This window comes from Triticum aestivum, chromosome 2A (genome assembly GCF_018294505.1).
Source record: "Triticum aestivum cultivar Chinese Spring chromosome 2A, IWGSC CS RefSeq v2.1, whole genome shotgun sequence".
Lineage (NCBI taxonomy): Eukaryota > Viridiplantae > Streptophyta > Magnoliopsida > Poales > Poaceae > Triticum > Triticum aestivum.
The window spans coordinates 31,818,790-31,833,548 of record NC_057797.1 but is presented as its reverse complement, the minus strand read 5'-3'; the positions used below and the strand labels follow the sequence as shown (position 1 = coordinate 31,833,548).

The 14,759-nt window shown below is 41.4% G+C and overlaps 2 protein-coding genes across 2 annotated transcripts; both read right to left on the bottom strand.

Annotated features, from left to right (window-relative positions):
* Positions 1 to 1,643: 1,643 nt before the first annotated feature.
* On the bottom strand, positions 1,644 to 5,983 carry LOC123187185 (uncharacterized). Its single transcript, XM_044598973.1, has 7 exons — positions 5,728 to 5,983; positions 4,447 to 5,103; positions 3,337 to 4,262; positions 3,180 to 3,255; positions 2,728 to 3,080; positions 2,164 to 2,262; positions 1,644 to 2,080 (listed from the first exon to the last, which is right to left on the bottom strand). Exons 1-7 carry the CDS (start codon positions 5,942 to 5,944, stop codon positions 1,928 to 1,930), a joined length of 2,481 nt encoding a protein of 826 aa, XP_044454908.1. The 5' UTR covers positions 5,945 to 5,983; the 3' UTR covers positions 1,644 to 1,927.
* Positions 5,984 to 10,267: 4,284 nt separating this feature from the next.
* LOC123184475 (BTB/POZ and MATH domain-containing protein 1) lies at positions 10,268 to 11,619 on the bottom strand. The gene is made up of 2 exons (XM_044596577.1): positions 11,490 to 11,619; positions 10,268 to 11,400 (listed from the first exon to the last, which is right to left on the bottom strand). The coding sequence occupies exon 2, from the start codon at positions 11,348 to 11,350 to the stop codon at positions 10,463 to 10,465; it is 888 nt and encodes a 295-aa protein (XP_044452512.1). The 5' UTR covers positions 11,351 to 11,400; positions 11,490 to 11,619; the 3' UTR covers positions 10,268 to 10,462.
* Between the last annotated feature and the right edge of the window lie 3,140 nt (positions 11,620 to 14,759).

Sequence of the window (14,759 nt, the reverse complement as noted above, 5' to 3'; positions counted from 1 at the left end):
GTACAAACACCGACTACAAGATCCAACACCGATAGCCAAGAGAATGACTGCTCAATGGGAGATTTGTAGGAAAATTATTTCGTCCTGCCTTCCCCACCACTAGAGCTGATGTCATATACAACCAAAATTCTATCTAAGACACCTAGACTATTGTGTGACCGTGGAAACAAGCTTTCATGGTTCCCCTTCCTCACACCGTCGTCTAGGAAACTTTTTCGTCCTGCCTTCGCCACTACCAAAGCGTAAGTCATGGACAACCAAAATTCTAACTAAGATACCTAAACTATTGAGCGCCCACGAAAACAAGCTATCATGGTTCCCCTCCCGCATGGCGTCGTCGGAGCAGGCAACAGCGGTGAGGGAACCACAATGAGACTGAAATATGGGTGTGTGCTTGCTCCTCTCGTTGGGTCTCCTCTAGGTGCTACACATAGGGTTTGTTTATGTCCAGGTTGACTGTGGTTTTCTTACAGTCTTTTTTTTTGTGAATAATGGTTTTCTTAAATTCAAATCAACCCAGAAAAGAAAGTCCAATTTTAATTCAGTAAAAAATGCAACTTGCATTTTTTCATATACATTTCTAGAAAAATTGGAAGTTGCACTTTTATTACTAAACTAAAGTATCACTTTTCAAAGTTGATTGAGACCCAGAATCAAAAATCTCAGTCAACTCAGAATTAGGAAAATCCTTACACATATTCACCCATGTGATTGTTTTTTTGTTAAATATGAAAAAAATAACTTAGTATGTCTGTTTTCTTTCGAAAATTCACTTTGGCCCATAGGTGTATATGCACCCATTGTCTAAATACACATTTTAAAAAGTTAAAAAATTCAAGAAAAAACCCTGCGTGTAAATCCGGACATTATATGTGTGTGCACCAAGTTTCGATGAAAAATGACATTTTTTGTGGCTTGTGTAAAGAAAACAATTTTCGATGCTTGACTACTGCTATTCACGAGACATTTTTTTAATTTTTTTATACATGCCACAAAAAAAATGTTCTTTTTACCAAAAAATTTGTGCAAACATAGGATGTCCGGATGTACACTCGGGATTTTTTCACGCTTTTTTAACATTTTGAAATGTGTCTTTATACATCTTTCATAATAGGTGTATCTACACCTAGGAGCCAAAACGTCACTCTTGCTTTCTTTTACATTTACATGGGTGAATAACTTACTACCCCTGCACAGTTAGTTATCATCAGCAATAATGTTAAGAATTAATTAACTCTCATCGCAAAAAAAGAATTAATTAACTCTGGTTAATTAGCGATAACTCATGTTTTTCCCTCTAACCACTGGCGGTCACAATTTAGACTCCACAACTTTATGAAGTGCCTTTTGAATTCAACGAACCAGTCTGAAGAATACTTTTACAGATAAAGTATACAAGAAACAAGGTTACGGCCTGAGCAACCAGTATTTCTACTCTCAGCCCAAGACCACTCTTGTCGAATGATGAACGATTGACCCCCTGTATTACAGCAAACGGATGGTGAATTGCCCACCAGCTACAGCTTTTCCTTCTGCCCCTCTAATTGCTTGATCAAAAACAGTGTCATGGCTAACACAGAGGAATCCGCAAACATAGTGTCATGGCTAAAACAGAGGAATCCACATGGCTAAACAATCAGTTGTACAATGAAATCGCCAGAACAATCAAATTGCAGAAGTTGATTCTTGTCTACAAATTACAGCAAGTGGAGCTTTGATGGAACAGTTTCAGAAGCCACTTCATATGGACTCTAGCATCTAAACATACAATGGGAGGGAAACATTCCCCAGTTACTTGGTTCCTGACTAGGGCCATCCATCTCTCGTTCGAAAAAAATAAAAAACAGGGCCATCTTGTTTGATTCTTCATTGTCAAAAGTCAACTTATTATGACAAAATTGCCTGCTGCAATCAGCCCAAAAAATGTTTATAACTCACCCTCGCATGCAGAAGGAGAGGTCTGTACATCACTAAACACATTAACATAGCAGAGCGTTCCTCCAGCTTCATCCGCGAACGTTATCTTCCTACGTTTCCTCGGCAATTCTGGATGCAAAACAGCCTTCTTTCCTTCTAGTGTCTGTCATTAAGTTTTTAACAATGTAAGCTGAGAGTTCAGAAAACACTTCAATACTAAACAATCTTAAAAGCAGAGATACCAACCAATATTTTACAAAAGCGATTGCAATCTTTGTTCATTATTGTCAACCATTTCCTTGTAGTTCTCTCCACCTTTAATGCATCCTCGGATGCGGCTCTCATCTGTGAATGATAATTATAAGATATCAGTCAAATATCTGACCAGACTAGAGTTGGGCCTCATCTAATTCAGAGGGAAAAAGGTAGACTTGCGCTAATTAATGCACAGACAGGAGAAAGCACATACTAAGTAGGAGTAAATAAATAATTGATAAGGCGTGTGATCAATAGTAATTAATAGTAATTCTGCTGTACAAGAAGAAACTAACTTTGTACAGATCATAGCGTCAAATTACTAGTAACAGAAGGAGCTTTAGCCTTATATTATGTACTATTATAAAGAGAAGCAGCTGACAGGGAAAAAACAGAGGAACGTATAAGACAAATCTTAAATACAGCTTTTTGTGCTCCAGAGTCAATATATGGTGTAACTTTATCAAACAACAATTTTGTGTTATTTTGTTGTTCATCAATCGGTTGCACAGCAGTAAAATCAAATGAGCTCAATTATATTTAATAATGTCTCACCTCGGCAGTGTTAGAACTGGGAAGCAAAGAATGTGCTTCCGATGACAAATTTTCATCCACTAAACTTCTCATGTGCTTCAAGCTCCTGATAAGATTTGCTGCAATGCTCTCTATATCATGCATCTGCCTTTGTGAAAACTCAACAGCTTTCTCAGTGTCCAAAAGAACAGATGAACTTGTCAGCTGAGGAGATGGGGATTCTGTTGACTTAAGAATTCCTTTGCTTGTAAAGGAGATAGAAGTTCTGCTCTTAAGTTTCCTGTCTGTGGTTAACACAGATCGGTATTGCTTGTTTGTTGTCTGAGGTAATGCTTGATTACTTGCATCACAATCTTCAAGATTAATCTTTCTCTCTGAAATCGGCAATGGTAACATGAACAATAAGAAATACTATAATAATTAACCACTTTGCTGAAAAAACAAAAACACTACAGATGGCATAGATTGCTTACCAAGCCTTTGGACTCCACACAAATCGATACCAGCCAAAGCATTGCAAAACTTCTCCTGAGAACTTGGTGACATAATCTGAAGAAAATAAAAGGATAGTTTGATGAGAAACTTGTTCACAACTATTCTTTGAAACTTGATTTAAAGAGCTGTGCAGACCTTTCTCTGGGACAACAGTTTTTTTGGAGTATGATCTTCAATTGATCCTTCGTCAATGAAAAAATCAGACGCCCTAGTTTGCCCATCAGAAATTTCTTGTGTTTCTTCAGGATTAGTGGAGCTATCTGATATTGCATGTCCAGTTTTGCCCATGTTAACACAAGCCTGGAATAACTTTTGTTGAACAACATATGCTTCTCTTGATTCTTGATCATTAACAGATCTACAAATGTCAGCATTCACTGTACCACTTAACTGATCCATATCCTTTGATGACCCCTCCATGTTGGCAAGTAAGAGGCAACCATCATGTGAAACATTTGCTGCAATTGGTGAGCTCAGAGTCACAACTGAATCAGGAACTCCAACAGAAGTTTTTGTTTCAAAACACTTCCGCTGCACATTATTATTCAGAGCACCATAAACTATATTTTCTAACCGCCCATCTTGAGTGTCAAAATTGGCAGTATGAGCCAAATCAAGAGTCCTATCAAAAGCAAAATTGTAGCCTGTGGCTGCTTGTTCAACATTCATATGCAGTAATATATCCTTTGTTTTCACACCATGGCAGACTAGTGAATCTAATTGACCCTCCACCGGCATCTGCATAACCTCCTCATGCAAACTGCAAACCCTGCCTGTGCTTCCACATGAATCAGGTTGCATGACCACCGATGTGCACCTCACATCTGTGTAATTAATTATATCATCTAAAGATTTCTGATGGTTGCTCACTTCATCAATGGGATCTAGTGAAGAAAAATTGTTATCAGTCTTTTTTTGTTCCACACCGTCATGCAAATGCGCTTTGGCGTCAGAAACATCTGGCTCAGTTGGTTGGGTGATGAAACCAGGCTGCTGCCCACATTCATTATCTTCGATGGGAAACTGAGGCAGCACAACAGATAAATGGTCACAGGTGTGTTCTGCAAGTACAGAACAAAAACAATATTTATCAATGTTTATGAAAAAGGGATCCAAAAAAGGCTTACTTTAAGAAAAAAAGTACTAGCTGAATGACAGAAGTCGCTGTGAGGATTGATCTTCAATATTGAGATAACAAAGAACTGGAATATAAGAATTGTATTTTGTTTGGCTAACAATACTCACCAATAGCAATTCTCGAGTGCTCTTGATCTACAGCTCTTCTTCCAAGCTTCTGTGTCACTAAGTCATGCAGTTTTGACTCGAATAGGGAAGTTTGTACAGGACTAATTTCATCTCTCTTTGTTGATGTATCTAGTTTTGTAGCATGTGGAGAAGATGATGCACCGGTCTTTCTTTTTGCCTTAGAAGGGGGTATCTTTTCTTTCTTCTGTTTCAAAGCAATAAGAGGCTCATCAAGATCAACTTCCTCATTCGATCTTTCAACCCCAAGACCCCCACACTGAGACTGATCCTTAGTGCCAGATCCTTGAGAAATAGTTTTTGGGGCCTTCTTATTCTTAACTTTAGACCGAGTTCTTCGATCCTTACGAGACACACTGCGAGAATCTTGTTCACCGGAGTTATTATCAACAGAAGCAACATTAATTTCTGAGGGTGAAGGAGAGGCAACTTCTTCAGAATAAATTATCTCAGTCTTGGAATCTTCTTCAGAATCATCATTGTATATTACACGGGTGTTCTTGCATCTTTCAGATCTTCTGAGAGTCGAAACTATTTTGTGGGCCAAATCTACAGACATTGTGGCCGAATGACAGTCTACAGATTGCGTGCCTTGTTTGTAGTCAAATCTACTCAGAGAAGTGAAGGTTAAAATGATCCCTGCAGACATGAAAAAACAGCTGTCATAATCAAGTAAATGTCGCGTATAAGCATCAACATCTTCACTAGAAATGATGTCATCTTTCAAAAACAGACACCGGATTATGATATTCATGCAAGCATCTTTTATGCCTGAAGAATCACAATATGTTTGAGAACATTGCAATTAGCTTGTGTGTTCTTCATAAGAGGGCAGCAGAAGAAAAAAGAGCTTGACACAAGATTAAAAAAAACAGAACATACAAGTGAAATCTTGTACTACTAATAAATTGTGCTTCCAGTGGGGGAGATGAATTGAGAACGTTGAACAGACAATTTGTATAGAGATGGGCAAATTGCAGCCTTTTATTACTGACAAAACCACATCCCGTGGTCGTGAAGAGGGACGCCCTCAAATTTGTTATCAATAATCACGAATTTCTCAACAAGCCCCCTGCTCTGAGCTAAGAACTGTGCCCCCAGCGCCTGCTGTCAGGCCTGGGATGCAAAAAATAAACAAGAGTCCTAGCCACGGTAGATTCAGAGTCAACGCAACGCACACACAGATCTACTAGTCCTACAATTCATTTCATCGGCCTGCCTGAGATGCGAAAAATAAACACAGATCTAGACCCTGCGGGGTACCTGAACCTGAAGAACCCCGGCCCCGGGTGAATCGAGGAAAAGGCCGCGGGAGTACGGCCGGTGTCGAACTCGAAGAGGGCGACCGCCCGCTCCGTCCGGGGAGGCGCTGACCTTGAGGAGGGATGGACTGAAAGACGGAGGGAGTGGCGGCGGCGAGCGGAGATCTCGGTGCCGGAAGTGGAACCCTACTCTGCTTGTCGACTCTGGATATCGGCATATGTATGAGGAGGATGCTTGGCGCGGAGGGAGGCAGAGCGAGGGAAAGTTGGCGCGGAGGGAGGGTTTGGTGTTCGCTGGCGGGAAAGGGGAGCGAAATTTTGTGGCCGCTTCGACTGGTTTTTTTTTTTTTAAACATAGACGTCAGAGACGTCCGGATTTAAATTAATAAAGCCCACAACATTAGGCAGCGTGCGAACAAGTATCAGACCAAACTAAACCGAGGCTAGACAGCCAAGTTTCAAAACAGAGCCAAGAGGCGAGAAAAACACATTATTTGAAAACTATGCCACCACTTATTTACGAGCGATTGAACTACTCCCTACGTCCCATAATATAAGAGCGTTTTTTACACTAGTGTAGTGTCAAAAACGCTCTTATATTATGGGACGGAGGGAGTAGAAAGGAAGCGACAAGCAAACGGTTCGGCCCATACCATAAGAGTTGGGGAAAATGATGTTGATGCAGTGGCTAGAAAGTCGTCGGTTGGAGCCAAAAGACGTCGGTGACAACGATGTGGAAAATACATTGCCCTTTCATGAGAAGAAGGTGACAAAATGGATTGGACAACTAACCCAGATTCGATCAAACAGTTTCAGGGAGACCTAACCTCACAAGTTGCACGATGATGCATAAACTAGCTGAACATCAATAGACCGAGAAGGAGCTCGAGGCCCAAGACACGAAGCGACATCGTCCGCTCCACTAGAATACACCTTTCGAGTTACATGCATGACACCAAGACACAAAATAGACCCACCACTATAGAAGAACAATGGACAGACAATCGCATGCCTTATGTATGATGTCGATGAGAACACCCCCGGTGAGGTGGACGAGGAGTTGGGGAAACCTTATTCTTGATCTACACGATGCCACCATCGCCTCCACAACGCCACCACCAGGAAAACCAAACTCAAACCCTAAGAGAGTCAACTAGAGCGCCCAAGACGGATCTGAGGTCCCCGGTCCCTTTGGGAGCAGGGCCAACCACCACCACAAACGGACCACATGGTAGCATCGGCGATGTAACATCCCAATTTTTCAAAAATTTAGAATGTTAATTAGTTAAATTAGAAAAAAAAACTTGCTTGTGTTTCTTGAATATTAAACAAGAGAGCATTACACGTTTTCCCGGATATTAATTTTGGATCTTATTTGGATTTTCTTATTTTAAAAGTCCACCTAAAAACAAAATTAAATGAGAGAAGGTAATATGACTCATTAAGTATACAAAGGGTCACCCGCAAAAAAAGTATACAAAGGGTCAAAATGTTATAATATTATTATTTGTTTTGGAGTTCAAAATATTCTGGGAATTTTTTAGAACCCTAAATTAATCTACAGGGAAAATTTATAAAGCCCAAAATAAAGTTTGTAAAAATGTTATATGTATTTCAAATAACTTTTGTGCTGGAAGTGTTTTCCTAAGCTATAATTATTATGTCGTATATATGTGTATTATTGCATAATTTCCCAATGTGTAATAGTTTGATTTAAAGTCAAATTCATCTCAGAAGTAGAATATGAAAAGGACATTATAGAAAACTAAATTATGTCACTCGGGCCGCAACCCAGTACTGCACGCCCGCAACTCGTAGCTATTCACCGCGGGCGTGCAGCGCAGCCACAGATCCTATTTGACGCTTGCGACCGTCAAAACGATGCGGCTTCGCTCAAGCTCGGCCTCCCGACCCCCAGTTTGGCCCGGCCCACTGTCGCTCTACTGTTTCTTTTTCTTTTCTTTTCCATTTTTCTTTTCCATTTTATTCTTTCTTTCGTGTATTATACAAATTTCATTGCGTGTTTATATACAAAAATGTTCATCATATATTTTAAACTAAATATTCAGCCTATATTAAGAAAATGTTCAACATATATTAAAAAATGATCATTGTGTATCTTCAAATTACTCAGCGTATCTCACAAAAAGTTCATTGTGTATTTTATACAACTATTAAAAATAAATCAAAAAATGTTAGATGTGTAAATATTATTCAGTGTATATCACAAAATGTTCAATTTATTTTTAAATATTGTTCAACATATATCACAAAAAAAATTCAGTGAGTGATTTAAAGATTGTTTGACATATATCGCAAAACTACTCAATCTATATTTAAAAAAATTCATAGTGTATAAATAAGTCAATAAACGTTCGCATTTTCAAAAGTTTTTTGTCATGTTTTTCAAATTTTATTACCTATTTAAAAATCACGTTTTGTATGTTTGTTTGAATTCAAAATTCTTCCACTAATTTCAAACATTACTCAGGTTTTTTAAAATTGCTCACATTGTTTTGCAAAAAATGCTGACAAAGTTGAAATAAAATGAAACTGCCGCTGAGCTTAGTCCTTCAGTTTTTGTGCTGTGCTTTAGCCACAGTCTGTCGCCGTCTCTACTCAGTAGCAATGTAGCTATCCATCGGGAGGTCGGGAGTTTCCCACGCGTGCCATTTCAGTTTTTTTGCGACATCTGTACATTCGTTCAATGCCTGTAAATGGGCCGCCCCGTTTGCACGCCTGCTTCAGCGAAAGCTCACCTATTGAACACACGCGGGCTTTCAATAGGAGCTCCCGCAACAACCCAACCAACCCTCTCTTCATTTCCATCGACCCACAACCCATTTTCCAATCCTACTACTATTGAATTAATAAATTTTGCGATGCGACGATTAGGATCGATGCCCTAAATCCAATACAAGATTGGTATTAATATTTTTAGTATAGATATTGTGTCTAGATTTGCCACTAGCCACGCCTAGTGTTTATTTATAGTCTGCATGACAGATAAAGTTTCTAGGATATTTGCAACTACACCAACAGATATTGCTCTAGAATTTCCACAATTCTAGAGTTCTCTATAAATAGCCTTCTATTGTCATCTTTGATTCGTCTAGAACCTTCTCCTCAAGTCTAGCTCATTATCATTAATTGGTACTTTTTAGTTATCAGGTCACAAAATCTAGCGATAATATGTCGTTCTTTCGCAATCATGACAAGATATGAGAATCAAACAAGAAATAGGGTTCACACATGCGGTCTTAACACAAGAAGCAACCCATCTTCAGTTATCTGCCAGTCCACAGAAAACTGGTGTGTCAATGAGTCTCACAACCAAGTGTAGCTCATAAACAGACCATCGTTATGACTGAATAATGCATAGAGCTAAATTTACATCAAGAGGCGTGCAACATACTCAGATTAAAGGCAACATTAAAACACTGAAACTTTAAGCTTTCTAGTAGAAATATAAGCTGAAATCACCGTACATATATACATGAAAACAAATACGTAAGGTGGGGCAAGGTGATGCTGCCTCTGTTCCTTTAACTGACATTGTCCCCTTCGACTCAGACCATATATGTCACACTGACAAGCGACAACCAATAATACAGATGGTTTTGCACTTGTCATTGTAAAATAATAGGTACAATACAATTGTCTAATACAATTACTATTTGTAGATTGTACCTATTATGTATGACCGGGGGCAAAATATTTGCCTAGTTTCATTAATGTGACAAGTTACAGTCACAGTATAAGGCAGAACCCAAATCAAATATTACTGACCTCTAGGTCTCAGGTTTCAATTAATCATAGATTGTCTATGAACAGGGAGAATCCCATAAACTCAAAAAGAAGTGATGCTTGGATAGATAATCAACAAAAGGATTTACTGCACAAATTCCATCTTCGGTTCATTAATCTAGAGGTCTGACTAGCTTTTTCAAGCATGAAAATTTGTAGAGAAACAACTGTTTTATTGAATGATACACTCATAACAAACAGGCCTCCAAAATATTTCATAATGTAAATGATATATGATGCTCCCAACTGGCTTAATGTAACTATGTATGTTGGAATTAAATTTTCAAGGCAACACACACCGAGCACTGTGACAGCGTAGATGTGAATCCTACTAATGGTGTTTAATTCCAGGAGTAGCACGCTATTGTTGTGATTGGCACTGTTCCGTTGTGATAGAGAAGGCCTCATAGCATTGCATTCAAATGTAGACCATATGGGTATAAAATGCTCAAAAGAAAGACAAGTTTTGCTTAAGATTAACAGTAACTTTCATGCAGTGAGAACCTTAAACTCGCAAGAAAGCACTCAGTCTGTATATTCATCTGATCGATGGCTAAAATCAGCTGCAACCTGATAAATCAAACTTCAAGACTAAACTAATCATTTACAGGTTCAGTTTTGGATGGGCTGATCTAGGAAAACTAGCGCACCATTCATAAAACTTGAGAATCCACATGTGCTGACTATCCCGATAATAATGTTAACATGCGATTTAACAAAAACCGGCACATATATAGGTCAGGCAAAACAAGTCATGCATTGCGAACCTTTGTTGTCCTCTCCAACAGATCCACTATGAGAGACGGGTCAGTCACTTTGAGATTCTTATAGCCTGGGGTTTCCACCACAGCATCCATGGCATTCGAATAAGCGATGTATTCAAGGCAAGCATCCCTAAGCTTGTCGCAGCTATGCTGGTCAGCCAAAGCTCATGTGGTTGCCACGGTGTCCACGTTCAGATTCTCGCAAAGGATACTTTGGCAAGCCAGCTTGAGCCTCTCCATGGCATATCTGTCTGCAGCCACCAGTAAATGCCGGATCATATCAGTATTCTTATCACCATCGGGCAAAGAATCGGTATATATGAAATGGAGCAGGGCAGTGAAAACATCAGGTTGCATGTCTTTGATGGTAACACACCGCGGTGTCTTCGCCTCCCTCATCGGCCCAAAGAGCTCCGCTTTGAAGACAGGTGACCGGGCGGCGAGTATGGACCTGTGAGCACCGATGGTCTTTCTTCGAACACAGAAAGTGACATCGAATCCCTTGTCGTCTTTCAGAAGCTTGCCGAGATGCTCGGCGATGTCGGAGGGTGGCACCGGCACCTCGATTTTGGGGAACGGTTTGGATTCAGTCACGCATGGCTCTTTGATAACAATGACAATGCATTCGATCGTGAGGCGATCGTTCGCGAGGAATGCAGACTCAACATCCTCTCTCCTTTTGAAATTACTAGTCTGTGGAGCAAACTTACTGAGGTCAGCCGGATCAAAGGTCCTCAGCTCTGTCTTGTGCACTGAAGCCGATATTCCGGTGCTGTGGTCGACCAACCGCAGGTCGCAGGACCCCCGCACCTTGGCTCCCTTGCTCATGAGCTCGAGATAAACTGAAACATAATCCTTTTCGACTTTTTCCGTGTTGTACCCGTCTGGGTAGAAGCGGATGGACCAGTCGTGGCCGCCGACGGAGAAAGTACCGGACCTGATGAACTTCTCGTTGCCCATGCCCCTGTGCTTGCTGTAACCGAAGATGTCGAACACGTGGGTGACTTGCACCGAATTCGGGGTGCACATCGAAATCGACTTAGATTGCTCCATGGCGCGACGGCGATTGCGATGGCGATTGCGTGCCCTAGATTGGTATTAATCTGATGGTTGGGAAGAACAACACATTACTTATCAAGGGGGAGGAGAGGGGAGAGCAAAGGACGTGGTGAAGACGTGAAGTCGACCGAACCTTCGGAACCCAGCATATGACCGGAGACGGCGGCGGCGCAAACGGTGAAGACGGAGATGAAGGCTGAAGCCGACTCAGCTTTCCTTTTTCTCTGGAGTTGATGGGCCTGGGTTCGCTTGTGTGCTGGCTGGATCTTATCTTATCCCAACTCGGCGCGTCTTTTTCTTTTTCTTTTATATACTCCTTTCATTTTCTCTCCCTATTTTTTCGATAAAGAATGGATTTTATTGACTCAAAACAAAGTATCAAGAGAATACAAATATAATGAGCACACACTCGGCCTCTGCATAGGTAGGATGCACACAACCAACACTAACACACACAAAAGCACACGCAGGCAAATAACAAAGTCATATAAGACCAAAGCTATGCATAGGCGAGGAAAAAAAAAGAAAAAAACTAAGTGATCAGACCATTGATCGGCAAACTATAGAAAAGACCATATCCGCACCAACCATCTCATGACAACATGTAAACGACGAGATTCTTCAACAGCAACGCCTTCATAAAAGGAGCGACGCTTAGGCGCCCGCGTCACCGGATCCAACCATCGAAGGATAGAATCTAGGTTTTCACCTTGAAGAAACGGTCCGAGCATATCTGAGCAATGCCTTCAACAAGGTAACGACGTATGAATGTCGCCATTATCAGGTATAACCAACTCGGGTCAGACCTGGGCTTTCACCCCGGAGCTCGATACTAGGTGCTCGAGAAGCACCACCACTGTAGTCATTCATGTGACGTTGCCAAAACTTTTCCGCAATCCGATCAGCTACACGCTACCAACGCTGCCACTGCATAACCATTCCTCTGCGTCAAGCCGCCATCCATAGTTTGCATCTCATCGCCGAAGCACCGAATCTAGAAAGATGAACCCTCACAAAGATTTTCAGTGGCCACAACCGCCATGGAGCCGTAGGAGGTCAAAGCTATTTTGCATCCACCACCAAATAGGCCAATCAAAATCTAGATCACCACCACCGCCTGAGCGCCCGCCCACCGGCGAGGGGAGGCCAGACCGAAACAAGTGCTTGCCCACCCGTGAGGATGCATGCAGCCATACGCTATGGAACAATTCCACACATTGCTGGAACAAATCCATTGCCCTGGCCAGCGGCATCACCCATCCAGCGCCCTTCCATCTAGGCTTGTGCGCGCCCACCGTTGCTGTCCAAGACCTTCCTATTTTGCTCTTTCCCTTTTATGCTTTTACATTTTGCAATCATATTTTGGGAAACGCTTACCTTCAGCCGACTGATCGCATGCGAGTGTCCGTCTTCTTTGTGTCGGTCGGATTGGCTCTTCATCATACGGTCGAGAGCAACCACCTCCGTGTTCACGTTTTCTGCAACTGATCACGTGTGAGCGTTCGTCGTCTTTGTGTCCGTCGGATTGACTCTTCATCATACGGTCGAGAGCAACCCCCCTCCGTGTTCACGTTTTATGCAACCGAGCCTTTGTTTCAGAAAAGAGAGTTTGCAACTCGCCACCAAAGAGGAGTTAGATCCTGCAGAGGCGGAGACTTGTGCGGCTAGGAGGGTGACGACGGCGAGGATTCCAGCCGGATCTCACCGGTTCATACGACATAATCACGACAGGACCACGTGGTTAGTGGGTCGGCCCACTACCGGTTCCTAGCAGGTAACACGGTTTGCTGTCTCGCAGGAAGCGGGACATAAACGCGCATGAAAGCGCCTCTTCGTCGTTTGTCCCCCTATTGGATATTGGATGCCCATGCGCATCAAAAACTGCACCTGACGCCTGGCCGAGAGCAAAATAGGCCGACCTATTCGGGTGATAAACTCATGGCATAGCACGAGGCCTTGAGGAGAGAGCGCCTTTCTTCAGGACATTCGGCCTCTCGCATGCGAGCATAGGCCACAGGCCAACCTGGCACTACGATTAGCTAGGCTCAGCTCGCTTTTTCTGAATTAAAAAAAATGACCCTCTGATTTTGTGTAGATGAAAAGATTAGTAAATTAGAAAATGTCTGAAGATTTAAAGAAACTTCACAAAATTCTAAAAATGATGGATAATTTTAAAGAAGTTCATGAGTTTGACAAAAATGTTCATGAATTTGGCAAAGTTTTACAAATTTGAGGAAAGTTTCTGGATTTTGAAAAAGTTCACACATTTGAAAAAAGTTCGTGGATCTGAAAAAAGAAAATGAAAAAGAGAAAGAGAATATGGAAAATAAAAAACAAACAGAGAACCAAAAAAAAGGTTCGAAGCCTCTAGAAGCTTCCAAAACCACCCGGAAACTTCCCCAAACTGAGATTAGTTTTCGAGGCATGTCGCCTGGTATGGTATAGTCAGATCGTTAATGACAAAATCCACTAAATCGAAGTTATCCCCACTATCTGGCATTTTGCCCCGGGGAAGTCACTTTCTGAAATTCTTTATCCATGTTCCAAGATGTTTTGGCATCTTACACTTCTCAGCTTCAAATTCAGTTGTTACAGTTGATATACAACAATGGATGCACGACAGAGTGGTTATTCAAGCAGGCAAGAAGAGAACGGAGAGAGTTTTCCTAGAAGGGGATATAGTATTCTTAAAGCTACAAACATATGTTCAATCTTCGGTTATTCATCGTGCTCATAATAAGTTAACGTTCAAATTCTATGGCCCGTACAAAATTCTTCAGAAGATTGGTTATGCCGTATGCAAGCTTGAGCTTTGAGTTTTCAGTCGCATCCATCCGATGTTTCAAATGTCTCAACTAAAGCAATTCATGCCTCCAACAGTCCAACTCATCAGGTGACTACAAGGCTACCTTCTCTTAATGTTAATGTGAAGGTTCCTGTTAAGGTTCTTCGCCCTGGTGTCTGGCAATGGGATCATCGTACAATTGCTCAAGTTCTTGTCGAATGGAGCGAAGCTGATCCTAAGCCACAACCTGGGAGGATTTTGAGTCTCAGTGACAAAAGTTTTTGCGTGCTCTGGCTTGGGACAAGGTGACAAGAACCAGACACGTCCTAAATGGCTTTTTTTAAGATTGCTTGCAGGTCAGGAGTGGGCCCGCTAGGCCTTGTAATTGTCTATTAATTAATAAGTACCATGTTAGTGTCTTATGCTCGCCTGGAACATTTTTGTAAGCTGCGAGGGTGGATGGGAGAAACAACTACAGTAGCAATGCAATTCAAATTCGCCATTGATTCTTAGTCGGATCTTTAATTTCTCGGTGAATAGTAGTTGTAGCTTACAATATAGAACTCAAAGTAACCATGACACCCACAAGAAATAAAAAACAGACTAGAAGCAGCAACT